This window comes from Balaenoptera acutorostrata, chromosome 13 (assembly GCF_949987535.1).
Source record: "Balaenoptera acutorostrata chromosome 13, mBalAcu1.1, whole genome shotgun sequence".
In the NCBI taxonomy this organism is placed as follows: Eukaryota; Metazoa; Chordata; class Mammalia; order Artiodactyla; family Balaenopteridae; genus Balaenoptera; species Balaenoptera acutorostrata.
Window position 1 is genome coordinate 14,048,635 of NC_080076.1, and position 20,130 is coordinate 14,068,764.

The 20,130-nt window shown below is 34.2% G+C and overlaps 1 protein-coding gene across 5 annotated transcripts in view; it reads right to left on the reverse strand.

Annotated features, from left to right (window-relative positions):
* RELCH (RAB11 binding and LisH domain, coiled-coil and HEAT repeat containing) overlaps positions 1-20,130 on the reverse strand; it is a 122,841-nt gene that overhangs the window by 54,671 nt on the left and 48,040 nt on the right. For all 5 annotated transcript variants that reach the window (XM_057526484.1, XM_057526483.1, XM_057526482.1 and 2 more), the window contains one exon: positions 3,227-3,339. In XM_057526484.1, coding sequence (XP_057382467.1) covers positions 3,227-3,339 — 113 coding nt within the window. The remainder of the gene's footprint in view (positions 1-3,226; positions 3,340-20,130) is intronic.

Consider the following 20,130-nt stretch of genomic DNA (forward strand, 5'->3'; position numbering starts at 1 on the left):
TCTCCTGATATTCATACCCTTGAGTAATCCCATCTCCTTGAGTGTAGACTGGACCCAATGATTTGCTTCTAATGAACAGAATAATGGCCAAAGTGATGGTATGTCACTTAGGAGGTCAGATTACAAAAGCCTGTGATATCGATCTTGTGAGACACTCTCTTCTGCCTTCTCAGCTGGCAGGCTTTGATGAAGACACTGCCATGTTGGACAGTTTCATGTGGCTAGAAACTAAAGGCAACTTCTGGCCAAAAGCCAGTGAGGAACCGAGGTCCCCAGTCCAAAGATCCATAAGAAACTGAATCCTGCCAACGACCAAGCTTAGAAGCAAATGCTTCCCCCATGGGCCTTGAGGTGGCTATAGCTGCAGCCAACACCTTGATTACAGTTTTATAAGAGACCCTGAAGCAGAAGACCCAGATAAACTGACCCACATAAACTGTGTTATTTTAAACCACTTTCTTTTGGGGAAATTTGTTATGAAATAATATATAAATAACTGTGATAATTTCATTTGAATTGATAGATTTATAATCTAAAATTTTAAATAAGATTTTTCACTCTTCAAAATGAAGTTCCATTTAAAATGACTCTGAAAGGCAGAATTGTAAGTTTTTTTACTTTTGATTGACTATGACTTTAAAACAGTAAAACCTGATTAAAAAAAAAGTATGTTTTCCATAGATGTTTCAAAGTAGCCAACTTTAAGGAAAACCAAAATAGAATGTTTAATTCATATTAATTATAAAAGCCCAGGCGTTACTCATTGCTATTTCTCAAAATACGTCAATTTAACTTAAACTGAATAATGACCTTACATTTCTATTTAGTTCAGCCAAGTTAGCTACAACTGTTCTCTCAGGCTGAGGAAATAACAGACAAAATGCATCTGGACAATGAGAAGTGAAATGTTGAGCCAATATGTCTTCATTGTATATTGCAGCTTCTCCTCACCATAACCTTGTTATTTTTATCTATCTGATTTCCCGTTATATTTATATCATTGTCTTCTATGCCTGTTTCTCAACTTTTCTTTTTTCTATTTTCTCCTACTTTAGGAAGGCAAATAAAGTGAATAAAAGAAAAACGGAAAAAGAAATTCCCAAGCTTTAAGACAGCACGTTAGCTGCCTGTTCCCACTGAAAATTTCCAAATGTCTGATCATTTTTACCCCCATAGTATATTAAAATAATGAGAAGTCATATATGTAGGTTCTAGAAAAATCTGATAATTATAATAAATGAACTTTGGTGAAATTTAAGCATTTCAAACACACATAAGAAGTATATACTTATATAAGAGCTTCATGTGAAATGACTTTAAATAATAAGTCACCATCACTATACTAAAGATGTACAAACTTGTTCAAAAAATGTTAGTCCCCTCAGAACAAACTTCTTAGTCAGCAGAGTTAAGATTCAAAATTCTAAAAAATAGGACAGTTTTGAAATACATTTGAAAACAGAAAAGATCAGATGGCCTACAGATTTTTAACAGCACTGGAAACAGGCTCCTGTGATAGTAAAAATAAACACTGTTCCTACTTGTAGAAAATCATAGGATAGGAATTATTTGACACAGGAAGAAATATGGTATTAGTTATGGCTGTTAGCAAAGAACTGCCAAAATGCAATACTATTGCGCATAAAATTAAGTTTCTCTTAGGATGCAAGGAAGCTTGAGATTCATTAAGTAAAGTAACAACTGATTATATGTTAAACATATCATGCTAACTTAAAAATTTTGCTTTGTTAGTTTGTTATTCATATCATATATAGTTAATAAATTGATTAGTTTATTTTAATAAATAACTTTATTTCTGTAACGTGAAAGATTTAAGTGTGGACATGAGTGTTTAAATCCTGACATATCTTGACCTGAAGTAAGGCTATAGGTACTTTTGGCCACCAGGCGGCAGCCGTTAGCTTTACATGCAGAGTCTATGAAAACAGGCTATGTAGAGCTGGAAGTTGCCTTGCAAATCTAAAAATGACAATGTAATAAGTGGTATTTAATTATTAACTAAGTTACCAAGATAGGGAATAGTATTTTTCAAGGAGAAAATAAAATATTAATTTTCCTATATAGCACCATCGAATTGTCCTTAGAAAATTTTCAGTTTGCAATGAATGGAACTTGATTGAATTTCCCTTATTTCCATTCGACTAGCATGTAGATTAATCTTGACTGGATCCTGAAAAAACATGTTTCTCTGCTTGCTCAGGTATGTTTTGGTAAGGGTAGGAAAGAGATATATGCTTACAGAGTTTTAAAGTCTACATGACTTTTTATTCTCATAGTGGAGAGATCCCTTGTGTTTAAAATTTTGAGCTTGATTTGTCTTATAGTTCACTTTTATGATTTTCCAACCTTCTCAGAAGAGGTAAAAACTGTAACAGTCAGTAAAACAAGTACTGACATTATATAAAGTTACCTAATCATAATGTATAATTCTATTTTTTGCAAAAGTATAAGCAAAAATTATTTCTTTATTAAGATAGAAAATTACTACGTAGAAAAACGTTTCAATAGCTCAATCTTATCCAACTGGTGCTTAGTCTACCTACCCATCCACCGGGATGTTTTGTTCACAGTCACACTTGCACAGCTTCACCTAGTATTTAAAGGCCTTACCTTCTGAGGTAGACCTCTATCACTGTTGCTTGATCAAAACCCATTCCCCTTTCTTCCAGAGAGTCTCTCGATGTGTGCCCCATCCCCCCACCACCATCAGGTATAACTCATTTCTCCATTCAGGCATCCTTGGTTGTGGGTATTTGACTCAGGACTAACCAAAACACTGTATCCCTTTAGCCACACAGAAACTGCTTTACAGATAGCTCAGTGATGCATACATTCATATATTAAATATTTTATTTCTTGTAAAGCATAACCATTAAGAGGCCATGCTGTATCTAGTTCATCTGTGGGGAAAAAGGGAAATACTTAGTTCCTGGAAATCAAATGTGAAAGATAAAAGCAAAGAAATATCGGAATTAGAAATCCAAAGGTAACTAACACAAAAGTGTACAAATTCAACATGAGTAGTTGGAATGACAAGAATGAAAACATTGCAGGGCACTGTGAGCAAGGTCAGTGTTTCCTCTTATTAAAATAGATATTAGAAAGAAAAGATGGCATTTACATTAAAATGCTAATCATGATGCCAAATTAATAAAATTAATAAGTCAACATTATATTTATTTACCAAAGAAGTAGTCATACCCACCTTTGCTCATCATCTGGTCTCTTGATCAAATTGAAAAGTATGTGGAGAAGCTGATCTCTCTCTTTAGGCTCAGGATGTAGGCAGGCTGTACACAGTATGAGGGGGATCAACTCCTAAAGAAATATGAAGGTGGAAAAAGTCAAAGTAAAAATGCATTGCAGAATATTCTTTTTTTCCCCAATGTATTCTTAAATGGACATTTAAAATGAAATAAACCTCAGCATTTATAGGAGCAAATTTTAATTTTGTAAGGCTGATAATTCAAGAGAAAACACTGAAACATATATTTTTATGTTGGTTGTGCAGAAGATGCAGATCACAATGTAATAAAGTAACTTAAGATTCAAATAACCTCTTTTTCCTATCCAATACTTCCCAAGGGTCTATTAGCTTTTAAACTAAATAACATTCTATCTTACTGTAAGCTGATATAGTAGTTTTAATTTTGAAAGTGCTTTTAAACAAACACTTGCAGAAGTTAACTATACTTTAAAACTTAAAATGATAACAGAAAATAAAGACAACTCGTCCCACTTCCATAAGCACAATATAATCTTTCTTAAGATTAGATATAATTAATAATTTTGTACCCTTAGCACCTAACCTAGTGGCTAATTTTAAAGACCATTTCCACAGGTGTTGAAAGCTCTCAGTACAACTACAAAATGTCAGTAGAAATGCTTTATGCTGAAATGAAAATTTTTAACAATATTTTGTTTGTTGCACTTTCAACATGCAGGGGTAAATTCAATATTTTCAAGGAAAGTAATAGACAAAAGTTTATTTCTCTCTTCCAAAGAAGTATTTGAAAATTAAAGTTGTTTCCCATTTTAATTAAATTAAGACTAAATTCTAAAATATATTCAAAGGATATTAATGTTTTTCATTTTTGGAATAGATTTTCAAATCTAATGAAATAAAAGTCCAAAAGTGATAAAATATCTTTGGAGAGAAATCCTCTAACTTACTTTGCAGATATTTTAAATAAATCACTATGATGTAATAAAAAGGGTAGAATGATTACTCCCATTTCTTTTTCCCATCTGCCTCCCTACCCAACAAAAAGTACTAGCAGATTTAAAATAGGAATTGATCACTGCATACTAATACATGATACCTTGAAGAAAAGTCTACACTGTAGGAGAAGTATCTTCCTATTTTGAAGATGCTCCCTTAGAAACAGATGATATGCTTTTTAGAGGAGTTGAGACTGAAACTTAAAGGCATGACTAGAAGTCCTTTCCATTATTTCTAACATCTTTATATATTACGCTAAAATTATAATTACTCGGTATAATTCTAAATTGAAAGTACAAAGATGTAGGTAAGAAGAGCTAAGAATAAATCTGAGAAGCAAAAAGAAATTTAAAACATTTATTCCGCCATCTTTCTATTGAGGCACCTCTGTATGTTTTAGATTAGTGAATAACTGAAAAGCAAAAGAAATAAAAAATAATTAGGGAAAATAGTCTTGCACTGGGAATAGAACAGTATACGTATGGATCCTATATTGTTATATAATGTTTCCATAGATGCTTAATATGTTGCTTGATGGGTAAGTCTTGACTTTGGAGGAGAAAATAAACAAGCTTTTATAAAATATTAGGGTAGAAGACCATTAATATCAAGGATCCTTAAGGATTCCATTGAGGCTGCTAAGAGCCAATGATACTAATAAGAGGACTAAGACTGCACATCAGCATATCACACTGAGAGTAGAACTTAAAGGATAAAAAAGTAGTTATTCTAGAAGGCACTAACAAAAAGAGAAAATATTTTAATGCCTGAAAATCAAAAAGACCCTAAATATTTTATTTGTACTTTCCCCTCATGTCAGACCTTTCTCTCCCATGGGTTTTCTTGCTTCCTCATAACCCTTCTTCCTGCTTTCCAATCATCTCCAAATATACGCTCTTACATTATCTTATTCCATTCTCTTCCTATTGTATTACTCTTTAAAAAAATAAAGTTATGAAATGTAGGTAAGATATTTGCTATAATTGCAAATACATGCATATACACTCTGTTTAAAATATACAACAATAGCTTCTTTATCTCAATAACAAGTATACCAAAATAGCTGTGTTGCTGTTTATTGTTTGTGCCTCACATTTTCTTTTCCTTTTCTCTTTATTTTAAAATCATGAGGCTTAGTGATTCTTAATCGAAGAGGAAGTTTATGTCATACATTAATATAAAGAATCTTTTAACTGGAATGTGGCTATAGATTTGCTAAACCGAGAACCCTGAACTCGGAGCTAGAAGAGCTCCTGTCTCAATACTTCTTAGTACCAAAGAACCTAATGAAAACCACGAATTTCTCTGATTTTTAGTTTCCTCAAGTGAAACATATAGGAATTAATTAAGATTAGTGCAGAAATCAAAAATTCTTTACATATATCTTTATATATATTCTGTATTTTTCTTATCTATGGCTAATGGGATTGTTAATTTTTCCTTCTGAGATCAAAGTTGGCCTCAAAAAGCCTTCTCAACACAGCAGCCATTACCAACCAATCCAAATTGACACATGGGAGAAAAACGATTTGTCAGTCCTTGTCTCCTTGAACTCTAAAATTATGCTCAATCACAGTTAGTAATAATTTATATTGTCATCTGTTTTTATTTCTTGCTGGTTAAATCAACAAATATGGGAAGTTATTGCCAATAAGTTTTGGTTGATAGCCTATGGCAAGGAGAACTGGGTACAGCCTGGCACATTAATGACTATGGCAGTTATAACCCGGTGTATAAAGTATGCCAGATGGTCTCCTCTTCTTATAGCAACACTGAGCTGAGAAGAGGCCCAGAATGTGATGGCAGAAAAAAGTGGAAAGTGTAGTCTGTATGTGATAGAGCCATCAAGGATTTTAATTGCTAAGTTATGACTATCTCCAAATATCCTAATTTCCTCTTCCTCTATCATTCATTTATTTATTCACGACTTCTATTTGTACCATTCCTGAAATAATGAATTCTGTGTTAAGTATGTATCTGCTGTGCTGTATATCACTTATTTATTGTGAATTCACCTTTTTCAAGCCTCTAAAGTACTAATTCATCCATTTAAGACCCTATTTACCATTTTCACACTACAATTGACCCTTGAACAACACGGGTTTGTACTGTGTGGGTCCACATACGTGCAGATTTTCCCCCTTAAGTATGTATTACAGTAGTACACAGTCTGTGGTTGGCTGAATGAAAAGTTATACTGGGATTTTGAACTGTGTGTGGGTCAGCACCCATAACGTTTGCATTGTTCAAGGAAGGGTCAACTGTATTCATAAATTTATAGATTTGAATCAATATTCTCCCTTTGGTATCATCTCTCCAACTGATGAAGTCTAGTGTTTAAAAAACTTTCCTTATAATTATAAATAAAACATTTTAAAAATGGTGGCTAAATTTTCTTCAGAAAACAATGTGATAGTGGTTTTGAAAATGTCTTTGAATAATAACCATGGTAAAATAATACTTACAGCTTTGGTAACATTATATCCAAAAAGAATCCCTTGCCCCCCCCATAAAAATGTTATTGTCTCCATATTTCAAGGCAACAGAAATTTTAAATATTTTCAAACATACTTTAGCACCTGATAGTACTCAATTAATGTGTATTGAAGTGAAATACAAAACTGATCTACTGATTATTAGAGAGGAAATCAGTGTAGTAATCATATTGTGGAAGGTATTCCAGTACTTTATTACCACAATACTAGAAAAGATATTTCCAAGGCCTATAGAATTCATTAACCTAAAGACTTAGTAATTTGCACTTTACTCAAGTAAATGATTTTTGCTTTAACTATTTTGATTTTTGCAATTTTAACAACAATGCTAGTTCTCGCTATATGAAGGGTCTCCCACTCTTCCTATGAAATTTTGTACAGAATTAAACAGGAAAGGCTTCCAGGATTTTCCTTTCAGTTTACTTTAAAAAAAATATTTATTTATTTAATTTATTTATTTTCTTTTGGCTATGTTGGGTCTTAATTGCAGCACGCGGGGTCTTCATTGCAGTGTGCGGGATCTTTCGTTGCAGTGCAGGCTCTTCGTTGTGGCGTGTGGGTTTTTCTCTCTCTAGTTGTGGCGAATGGGCTCCAGAGCACGTGGGCTCTGTAGTTTGCGGCATGTGGGCTCTCTGGTTGAGGCGCGCGAGCTCAGTAGTTGTGGCGCTTGGGCTTAGTTTGCCCTGAGGCATGTGGGATCTTAGTTCCCCAACCAGGGATCGAACCCGTGTCCCCTGCATTGGAAGGTGGAGTCTTTACCACTGGACCACCAGGGAAGTCCCTTCTTTTCAGTTTTACAAGTAAAACAAAATAACTTCTAATAATAATAAAGAAATCACTTTCAGTAACATTAGTGTGTGTTCAGACTACAAAAACAGAAGAAAAAAAAGTACCTAAACAGGATCTAAAACAATGTAGTGATCAGATGTTAAAGGGGAAAGAAATGAAGTAGGAAATGAGATCAGGCAAATTTTAAAAGTAAAAAAAAAAAAAAAAGCATGGAAATGTTGATAATAGCTCCAAGATCTGAAAGGAATCTAAACCATAAAAGGAAGTATTGCATTTAGATCAGATGCCAAGGAGGAAATGTTTGAGTACTTCAGGTCAAGAAGCAAAATTCTATAGTTCTAGAAAGGTGACATTAGTCCAATTAATTATAGTTCACTGCTTGCCCTCACTGTTCCACTAAAATTATTTCCTATAACCCAAGCTTCGTTAAAAATTTTAGATAGGGGACATCCCTGATGGTGCAGTGGTTAAAAATCCACCTGCCAATTCAGGGGACACGGGTTGGAGCCCTGGTCCGGGAAGATCCCACATGCCACAGCGCAACTAAGCCCGTGCGCCACAACTACTGAAGCCTGTGTGCCACAACTATTGAAGCCCATGCACCTAGAGCCCATGCTCCGTAACAATAGGAACCACCACAATGTGAAGCCCATGCACCGCAACAAAGAGTAGCCCCTGCTTGCCACAAATAGAGAAAGCCCGCGTGCAGCAACGAAGACCCAACATAGCCAAAAAATAAATTAATTAATTAAACAATTTTAGATAACTGTTATTAAATTTTTTTCATCTAGTCTTTTGCCTAGGGATTAAGCAATAATGAATTACAATTTAAATTCAAGTACCAACAAGTGTACATCCTCTGATTTAGAGTTTCAGTTGAAATTTGTCAGGATGTTGACAGTAACATGTAAAGAAAAAAAATAAAGAAAAAACATTGCAAAGACTCACATAAGGAAAAGACAAGATTACTCACCTCTGGAAAAGTTTTACACTTCAAGGGCTGCTAAAATATCTATTCTTAGAATTATTAATATCTATAATTCCTGGGGCTCAGCCTTTAGGAAGCCTAACTGAAATACTTAAGTGACTTTCAAACTCTGATATGCTAAAGAGCATGTGATTTACTCCAAAAATTACAAAATACACACACACACACACACACACACACACACACACACACACACACACAGTCTACATGGGTAAAGAAGATGGACCAAGCTTATGTACTTTACTGTACTATCTACTTTACTTGTACTACTATATTACTCTCAGACAGTTGTAATTATCTGGGGCTATCATTACACGTAAGTTAAAAATTTACCATGGAGCAACCACTAGTGGCAATGTAAAAGAGCAAATTTTAGTTTCTCAGAAGATGAGCAAGTCTTTTAGAGGTACTAGCTACTTTTAAGTCTTTTAGGGAATTGGTGTTCTCCTTTATCTTTTTTCTTTTTATAGCTTTAATGATATATATTTTATATATCATGAAACTCATCCATTTCAAGTGTACATTCAGTGGTTTTCCAGTAGATTCAGAGTTATGCAACCATCCCCAATCTAATTTTGGAACATCCTACAAAGAAAGCTTGGACTCATTTTCCATTTCACCTTGCTGCACCCCCATTCCAGGCCCAGGCTTCTCCTTTGCTTTTCTAATTTAGCTAGCTGATGACATATATTTCCTTGCCGTAGAATAAAAATGAACATTTAATTTAGATGTATTATTTTAAAATGCTTTTAGAAGTAATTCTTTAAGAAATCTTATTTTAAATTACAGAATTTCCCCTTCAAATGCATTTAAAGCAGAAATTGTGAAAAATCAACTTCTTTAGCCTATTTTACTATATACATATATCAAATGTCAAATATATTTACTTTGTAATTTGGTTTGAAAGATACAAGTTCCTCAACCAACCCATTAATGTGAACTACTATATAGAAAATCAGTTCACTATTTTATTTTTTTCTCCCAAAATGAACAGGCAAAAAAGTCTTTTAAAATACAAGCTGGTAAAAATAGATTATCACTACTTTGCAGAACATAGGAGAAAAATTTTTTTTCACTTTTTATCATCTCTGAAATTGGGATGCATCTTACAATGGAGAGCATATCATAAATTAATTGGAATTCTTATTTCTTAAAGGTACATAATTGTTACAATCAATGGTATCTTAGATTTGAAAATAAGGTATGTTGAATTTGGAAAATGCTATAATTGTGCCCTGAAGGTTAAGTGAGGTTGCGATTTTTCTTTTAAAAAACAAAAACAAATAACACTAATATCTATAGCCACTGTACTTTCCACTTTTATACAACATAAAGTTTAATTTATTAGACAGTTTTAATTGACCTTTATGTCACTCCATTTAAAATAGTGGGTCATAAAGTCAACTGAATGGGTCACAAAGAGCTTTTTTTTCTTTTTTATTGTTTATTTAGGTATATTCTTTAGTGTTTTAAAATATTTATAAAATCCTGTTTGATACTATCTTCTATTTTAACTTTTGGTAATAAAGGCAAGACTTGATTTGTAACACTTTTATTTTAATTACATGTGTAATTATATACTGGCACATGATGTAAAATATCTTCCTTACTGACAGAGTAGTCAATAAAGCTTGAAATACCCAATTTAAAACATGTTTAAAAGACTACAGAAGACTAGATATTATGCAGTCTTGAGAATGAGAAAGCTCTTTATCTACTGACATAGGAAGATATAAAAATATGTTACATGGAAAAAAAGCAAACTGGAAAATAGTGCATAGAGTATGGTAGCATTTGTATAATTCATTCATATATTTGAGCTTGCTTATACATGCAGAAAATACCTCTGAAAGAATACAATACAGCTCCAATAATAGTTGGAGACTTCCATACCCCAGTTTCGATAATGCACAGAACATCCAGACGAAAGATCAGTAAGGAAATAGAGGACTTGAACAATGTAAAACAATTAGACCTAACAGACATATATAGACCACTCTAGCTGACAAGAGCAGAATATATATTATTTTCAGGTGCACATGGAACATTCTCAAGGAGAGAACATATGTTAGGCTACAGACAATTCTTGGTAAGTTTTTAAAAGATTGAAATCACACAGAGAATCTTCTCCAGCCACATTGGAAATTAAAACTCAATAACTGAAGGGAAACTGGAAAATTCAGTAATATGTGGATGTTAAATAAAACATTCTTAAACAACAAATGGGTCAAAGAAATCACTAAGGAAATTAAAATACTTTGAGATAAATGAAAATGAGAAACAGAACATACCAAAATGTGTGAAATGCAGCATAAGCAGGACACAGAGGGAAATTTATACTTGTAATTGCCTACATTAAAAAAGCAAGATCCCAAGTCATCAACCTTGCAACAAAGAGCAAACTAAACTAAGGGCAGGCTGAAAAAAGAAAATAATAAAGATTAGAGCAGAGATAAATGAAATATACACAAGGAAAACAAGAGAATCAGCAAAATCAGAAGTTGGTTCCTTGAAAAGATCAACACAGTTGAAAATCCTTTAGCTAGACTGACTAAGAGAAAAAGAGAGAAGATGCAAATACCTAGAATCAGAAATAAAGGAGAGTACATTAGTAGCAACCTTACAAAAATTAAAAGGATTATAAGTGAATACCATAAACAATGCTTCAGCAACAAATTAGATAATCAAGAAATGAACTAATTCCTAGAATCACATAAATTACCAAAACTGAGTCAAGAAGAGATAGAAAATCACAACAGACCAATAACAAGCAAATAGATTGAAACAGTAATAAAAACCCTCCCCCAAAGAAAAGTTCTAGGATCAGAACTGATGAATTCTAAAACACATTTAAAGAATTATTAGGGGGACCCAGCCTGAGGAGCAGGGGCGGGAGCTTCGAGACTGGGGTGGCACGAGAGGACTCTGTGAGGGCTCACGCCAAGGAGTACTTCCCCGAACTTCTGCTGCCAGTGTCCTTGTCCCCACGGTGAGCCACAGCCACCGCCCGCCTCTGCAGGACACCCTCCAACACTAGCAGCCGTGTGGATGAAAGGCTCTTGGTACTCCAGCCAGGCGTCAGGGCTGTGCCTCTGAGGTGGGAGAGCCAAGTTCAGCACACTGGTCCACAAGATACCTGCCAGCTTCACGTAACATCAAACGGTGAAAATCTCCCAGAGATCTCCATCTCAACGCCAAGACCGAGCTTCACTCAACGACCAGCAAGCTACAGTGCTGGACACCCTATGCCAAACAACTAGCAACACAGGAACACAACCCCATCCATTAGGAGAGAGGCTGCCTAAAATCATAATAAGGCCACAGACACCCCAAAACACACCACCAAACGTGGACCTGCCCACCAGAAAGACAAGATCCAGCCTCATCCACCAGAACACAGGCACTAGTCCCTTCCACCAGGAAGCGTACACAACCCACTGAACCAACCTTAGCCACTGGGACACCAAAAACAACGGGAACTATGAACCTGCAGCCTGCGAAATGGAGACCCCAAACACAGTAAGTGAAGCAAAATGAGAAGAGAGAAAAACACACAGCAGATGAAGGAGAAAGGCAAAAACCCAATAGACCTAACAAATGAAGAGGAAATAGGCAGTCTACCTGAAAAAGAGTTCAGAATAATGATAGGAAAGATGATCCAAAATCTTGGAAATAAAATGGAGAAAATACAAGAAACGTTTAACAAGGACCTAAAAGAACTAAAGAGCAAACAAACAGTGATGAACAACACAATGAATGAAATTAAAAATTCTCTAGAAGGGATCAATAGCAGAATAACTGAAGCAGAAGAACGGATAAGTGACCTGGAAAATAAAATAGTGTAAATAACTACTGCAGAGCAGAATAAAGAAAAAAGAATGCAAAGAATTGAGGACAGTCTCAGAGACCTCTGGGACAACATTAAACGCACAAACATTCAAATTATAGGGGTCCCAGAAGAAGAAGAGAAAAAGAAAGGGACTGAGAAAATATTTGAAGAGATTATAGTTGAAAAATTCCCTAGTATGGAAAAGGAAATAGTTAATCAAGTCCAGGAAGCACAGAGAGCCCCATATAAATACAAGGAGAAACACGCCAAGATACATATTAATCAAACTATGAAAGATACATATTAATCAAACTATGAAAAATTAAATACAAAGAAAAAATATTAAAAGCAGCAAGGGAAAAACAACAAATAACACACAAGGGAATCCCCATAAGGTTAACAGCTGATCTTTCAGCAGAAACTCTGCAAACCAGAAGGGAGTGGCAGGACATATTTAAAGTGATGAAGGAGAAAAACCTACAACCAAGATTACTCTACCCAGCAAGGATCTCATTCAGATTTGACAGAGAAATTAAAACCTTTACAGACAAGCAAAAGCTAAGAGAATTCAGCACCACCAAACCAGTTTTATAACAGATGCTAAAGGAACTTCTCTAGGCAGGAAACACAAGAGAAGGAAAAGACTTACAATAACAAACCCAAAACAATTAAGAAAATGGTAATAGGAACATACATAGCAATAATTACCTTAAATGTGAATGGATTAAATGCTGCAACCAAAATCCATAGAATGACTGAATGGATACAAAAACAAGACCCGTATATATGCTGTCTACAAGAGACCCACTTCAGACCTAGGGACACACACAGACTGAAAGTGAGGGGATGGAAAAAGATATTGCATGCAAATGGAAATCAAAAGAAAGCTGGAGTAGCAATTCTCATATCAGACAAAATAGACTTTAAAATAAAGACTATCACAAGAGACAAAGACGGACGCTACTTAATGATCAAGGGATCAATCCAAGAAAAAGATATAACAATTGTAAATATTTATGCACCCAACACAGGAGCACCTCAATACATAAGGCAAATGCTAACAGCCATAAAAGGGGAAGTCGACAGCAACAATCATATTAGGGGACTTTAACACCCCACTTTCACCAATGGACAGATCATCCAAAATGAAAATAAATAAGGAAACAAAAGCTTTAAATGATACATTAAGCAAGATGGACTTAATTGATATTTATAGGACATTCCATCCAAAAACAGCAGAATACACATTCTTCTCAAGTGCTCATGGAACATTCTGCAGGATAGATCATATCTTGGGTCACAAATCAAGCCTTGGTAAGTTTAAGAAAACTGATATCGTATCAAGTATTTTTTCCGACCACAATGCTATGAGACTAGATATCAATTACAGGAAAAAATCTGTAAAAAATACAAACACATGGAGCCTAAACAATACACTACTTAATAATCAACAGATCACCAAGGAAATCAAATAGGAAATCAAATAATACTTAGAAACAAATGACAATGAAAACACGATGACGCAAAACCTATGGCATGCAGCAAAAGCAGTTCTAAGAGGGAAGTTTACAGCAATACAATCCTACCTTAAGAAACAAGAAACACCTCAAATAAACAACCTAACCTTACACCTAAAGCAATTAGAGAAAGAAGAACAAAAAAACCCCAAAGTTAGCAGAAGGAAAGAAATCATAAAGATCAGATCAGAAATAAAGGAAAAACAAATGAAGGAAACCATAGCAACGATCAATAAAACTAAAAGCTGGTTCTTTGAGAAGATAAAACAAAATTGATAAACCATTAGTCAGACGCATCAAGAGAAAAAAGGGAGAAGACTCAAATCAATAGAATTAGAAATGAAAAAGGAGAAGTAACAACTGACACTGCAGAAATACAAAGGATCATGAGAGATTACTACAAGCAATTATATGCCAATAAAATGGACAACCTGGAAGAAAAGGACAAATTCTTAGAAATGCACAACCTGCCGAGACTGAACCAGGAAGAAATAGAAAATATGAACAGACCAATCACAAGCTCTGATATTGAAACTGTGATTAAAAATCTTCCAACAAACAAAAGCCCAGGACCAGATGGCTTCACAGGCGAATTCTATCAAACATTTAGAGAAGAGCTAATGCCTATCCTTCTCAAACTCTTCCAAAATATAGCAGAGGGAGGAACACTCCCAAACTCATTCTATGAGTCCACCATCACCCTGATACCAAAACCAGGCAAAGATGTCTCAAAGAAAGAAAACTACAGGCCAGTATCACTGATGAACGTAGATGCAAAAATCCTCAACAAAATACTAGCAAACAGAATCCAGCAGCACATTAAAAGGATCATACACCATGATCAAGTGGGGTTTATCCCAGATATGCAAGGATTCTTCAATATATGCAAATCAATCAATGTGATACACCATATTAACAAATTGAAGGAGAAAAACCATATGATCATCTCAATAGATGCAGAGAAAGCTTTTGACAAAATTCAACACCCATTTATCATAAAAACCCTCTAGAAAGTAAGCATAGAGGGAACTTTCCTCAACATAATAAAGGTCATATATGCCAAACCCACAGCCAATATCATCCTCAATGTTGAAAAACTGAAACGATTTCCACTAAGATCAGGAACAAGACAAGGTTGCCCACTCTCACCACTATTATTCAACATAGTTCTGGAAGTTTTAGCCACAGCAATCAGAGAAGAATAAGAAATAAAAGGAATCCAAATCAGAAAAGAAGAAATAAAACAGTCACTGTTTGCAGATGACATGATACTATACATAGAGAATCCTAAAGATGCTACCAGAAAACTACTGGAGCTAATCAATGAATTTGGTAAAGTAGCAGGATACAAAATTAATGCACAGAAATCTCTAGTATTCCTACACACGAATGATGAAAAGTCTGAAAGAGAAATTAAGGAAACACTCCCATTTACCATTGCAACAAAATGAATAAAATATCTAGGAATAAACCTACCTAAGGAGACAAAAGACCTGTATGCAGAAAACTATAAGACACTGATGAAAGAAATTAAAGATGATACAAATAGATGGAGAGATATACCATGTTCTTGGATGGGAAGAATCAACACTGTGAAAATGACTCTACTACCCAAAGCAATCTACAGATTCAATGTAATCCCTATCAAACTACCAGTGGCATTTTTCACAGAACTAGAACAAAAAATTTCACAATCTGTATGGAAACACAAAAGATCCCGAATAGCCAAAGCAATCTTGAGAACGAAAAATGGAGCGGGAGGAATCAGGCTCCCTGACTTCAGACTTTATTACAAAGCTACAGTAATCAAGACAGTTTGGTACTGGCACAAAAACAGAAATATAGATCAATGGAACAGGATAGAAAGCCCAGAGATAAACCCACGCACATATGGTCACCTTATCTTTGATAAAGGAGGCAAGCATATACAGTGGAGAAAAGACAGCCTCTTCAATAAGTGGTGCTGGGAAAATTGGACAGATACATGTAAAAGTATGAAATTAGAACACTCCCTGACACCATGCACAAAAATAAACTCAAAATGGATTAAAGACCTAAGTGTAAGGCCAGATACTATCAAACTCTTAGACGAAAACATAGGCAGAACACTCTATGACATAAATCACAGCAAGATTCTTTTTGACCCAGCTCCTAGAGAAATGGAAATAAAAACACAAATAAACAAATGGGACCTAATGAAACTTAAAAGCTTTTGCACAGCAAAGGAAACCATAAACAAGACCAAAAGACAACCCTCAGAATGGGAGAAAATATTTGCAAATGAAGCAACTGACAAAGGATTAATCTCCAAGATTTACAAGCAGCTCATGCAGCTCAATAACAAAAAACAAACAACCCAATCCAAAAATGGGCAGAAGACCTAAATAGACATTTCTCCAAAGAAGATATACAGATTGCCAACAGACACATGAAAGAATGCTCAACATCATTAATCATTAGAGAAATGCAAATCAAAACTACAATGAGGTATCACCTCACACCAGTCAGAATGGCCATCATCAAAAAATCTAGAAATAATAAATGCTGGAGAGGGTGTGGAGGAAAGGGAACACTCTTGCACTGTTGGTGGGAATGTAAATTGATACAGCCACTATGGAGAACAGTATGGAGGTTCCTTAAAAAACTAAAAGTAGAACTACCATACGACCCAGCAATCCCACTACTGTGCATATACCCTGAGAAAACCATAGTTCAAAAAGAGTCATGTACCAAAATGTTCATTGCAGCTCTATTTACAATAGCCAGGACATGGAAGCAACCTAAATGTCCATCGACAGATGAATGGATAAAGAAGATATGGCACATATATACGATGGAATATTACTCAGCCATAAAAAGAAATGAAATGGAGGTATTTGTAGTGAGGTGGATGGATCTAGAGTCTGTCATACAGAGTGAAGTAAGTCAGAAAGAGAAAAACAAATACAGTATGCTAACACATATATACGGAATCTACGGAAAAAAAAAAAAGGGCCATGAAGAACCTAGTGGCAAGACGGGAATAAAGACACAGACCTACTAGAGAATGGACTTGAGGATATGGGAAGGGGGAGGGGTGAGATGTGACAGGGTGAGAGAATGGCATGGACATATATACACTACCAAACGTAAAATAGATAGCTAGTGGGAAGCAGCCACATAGCACAGGCAGATCAGCTTGGTGCTTTGTGACCACCTAGAGGGGTGGGATAGGGAGGGTGGGAGGGAGGGAGACGCAAGAGGGAAGAGATATGGGGACATACGTATAGGTATAAATGATTCACTTTGTTATAAAGCAGAAACTAACACACCATTGTAAAGCAATTATACTCCAATAAATATGTTAAAAAAAGAATTATTAACACTGATCCTACTCAAACTCTTAGAAAGAATAGAAAAGGAGGAACAATTCCTAATACATCCCATAAGGCTAGCATTAGCCTGATATCAAAACCAGACAAAAATAGCACAACAAAAGAAAACTACAGACCAATATCCCTTACGAATTTAGAAGGAAAAATGTGCAGTAAGATACTAATGCCAAATTCAACAATACATTATAAAGATTATACACCATGACTGACTGGGATTTATCCCAGGAATGTGAAGGTGGTTTAACATATGAAAAATCAATCAATGTATTACACCAGGGAAAAAGATCATCACCTTGATTGATATGGAAAAAGTTTTTGATGAAATTCAACAACCTTTCAAGATAAAAACACTCCGCAAACTAGGATTAGAAGAAAACTTCCCTATTATGATAAAGGGCATTTATGAAAAACCCACAGCTAGCATTAGACTCAATGGTGAAAGACTGAAAACTTTCCCCCTAAGATCAGGAACAAGACAAGGATATCTGCTTTCTGAAAACAATGGTATTTAAAATTGTATTGGCAGTCCTAACCAAAGCAATTAAGTAAGAGGAAGAAATAAAAGCTATCCAAATTGGAACGAAAGAAGCAATATATCTCCATTTGCAGATAACATGACTCTATATAAATCTCATAGAATCCACAAAAAACTACTAGAGCTAATAAACAAATTCAGCAAAGTTTCAAGTTATAAGATCAACATACAAATATCAGTTCTGTTTCTATATACCAGCAATGAACAACCTGAAAAGGAAATTAAGGAATCAATTTCATTTACAACAGCATCCATGAGAATAAAATACTTAGAAATAAATTTTAACATGGAAGTGAAAAACTTGTACACTGAAAACTACAAAACATTGCTGAAAGACATAAATAACTGTAAAGAATCTCATGTTCATAAATTGCAAGACTTAATGTTGTTTGAATGTCAATATTCCCCAAAGTGATCTACAGATTCAGTGCAATTCCTATCAAAATTCAAATGACCTTTATGGCAGAAATCAAAACTGAGCATCAAATTCATATGGAAATGAAAGGGGCCCTAAATGGCTAAACGATATTGAAAAAGAAAACAAAGCCGGAGGACTCATTCTTCCCAATTTCAAAACTTACTATAAAGCTATGGTAATCAAAATAGAGTGGAATGGGCATAAAGATAAACACAAAGACCAATGGTACAGAATTGAAAGTATAGAATTGAATCCAAACATCGACATTGAACTGATTTTTGGCAAAGGTGCCATGACCATTCATTAGGGAAACAACTTTCTCTTCAACAAATGGTGCTGGGATATCTGGATAACTAAATGAAAAGAATAAAGTTTTGGGCTCCTACCTCACTCCATATATTAAAAAAAAAAAAAAAAAAACTCAAAATGGATCAATGACCTAAATATAAGAGCTAAAGGTATAAAACTACTAGAAGAAAACACAGGAATAAATCTTTCTGACTTCAGATTTGGCAATGGATTCTTAGATTGATACCAAAAACTCAAGCAACAAAAGAAAAAAGTAGAGAGATCAGATTTCACAAAAATGAAAAACATTTGTCCATCTAAGGACATTACCAACAATGTGAAAAGAAAACCTATAGGATGGGAGAAAATATTTGCAAATCATGTATGAGATAAGGGTTTAATATCCAGAATTGTAAGAACTCTTACAATTTAAAGGCAAACAATCCACTTAAAAAATGGGCAAAGAACTTGAAAGAATACACTAGAAGCTAATAAAATTTATTGCATGTAGGGTGGTGGCTCAGGGACAAGGGAAGACAAGTTTTTGTTGTACATCTTTTTATATTTAAAAGATGTTAAACCCTGTGAATGTATTATTTTTTCAAACCTTAAAACCTGTTTTTAATGTTTTATTTTTTTAATTACCTAGGATATTGCTATGATCAGTTTACTAAGGGACATTTTAATTGTATTTACATATCAATAAAAAGGTTTATACTGATAAGAGAACACATAAAACTTGAGAAATAAGAAAAAATAAAAATATTAATCCTTCAATCTCGAGACCTTTTTAAAAATATAGATATAAAGAACTAGGGTAAAATATTAAATACAAGTAATCCAATATATCAAAGGATAAAATGAAATAAAAGTTTTGACCTTTTATGCCCTGGGATTAGTTTCAAAGAAAGGCAAGGTATACTTCATTATTTACCAATTTAATTTTGAGGGAATACAACTTTGGTATATAATAAATGGTAAATCTTCTGGTAAAACAGAATAAAGTACAAATAATTAAACAAAGATAAATGATCAATTCTTCATGAAATTATAAGTATATAAATATTTTAAAATATAAAAACCTTAAAATCAGCCAAAAAGTAAACATCATACCACAAATAAAATATATGTGTATATATAAATATGTTTACATATATATTTATATATATATATATCTGATTACTGATGATGCAAATTTATAAATACTTCATGCAGTACAATCAGATTTTAGTGGTAGTTTTTTATGGTTAAAAAAGGGAAAATTAAAATAAAAAAGCTTAAACTGCATCTCATAACAATTAGGTTTCTGTGATATTTTAAAGATTATATTAAGGAAACATAGTAAAAGGGATGCAAACATTAATGCATTGCATGGATTATGTTACAAGCTGAAAAAGGAAAAGAAGCTCAAACACCATTCTGCCAGGCAGAACTGCAAAACAATCTGAAATTGGACACTGATCCTTCAAGACATAGAAAAATTTCCATACTTATTAACGTCTCACAGCTATTTTTAAATATTAGGTAAAATAAAACCATCAGTAAGAAAACAGTCATGTTTATCTTTTTTAAATTAAAAATACCTATAGGTATAAAAAATTTTTAAGCTCTACACATACATTTTCTTGAGGATCAGTACAAATTTCTTGTGCTA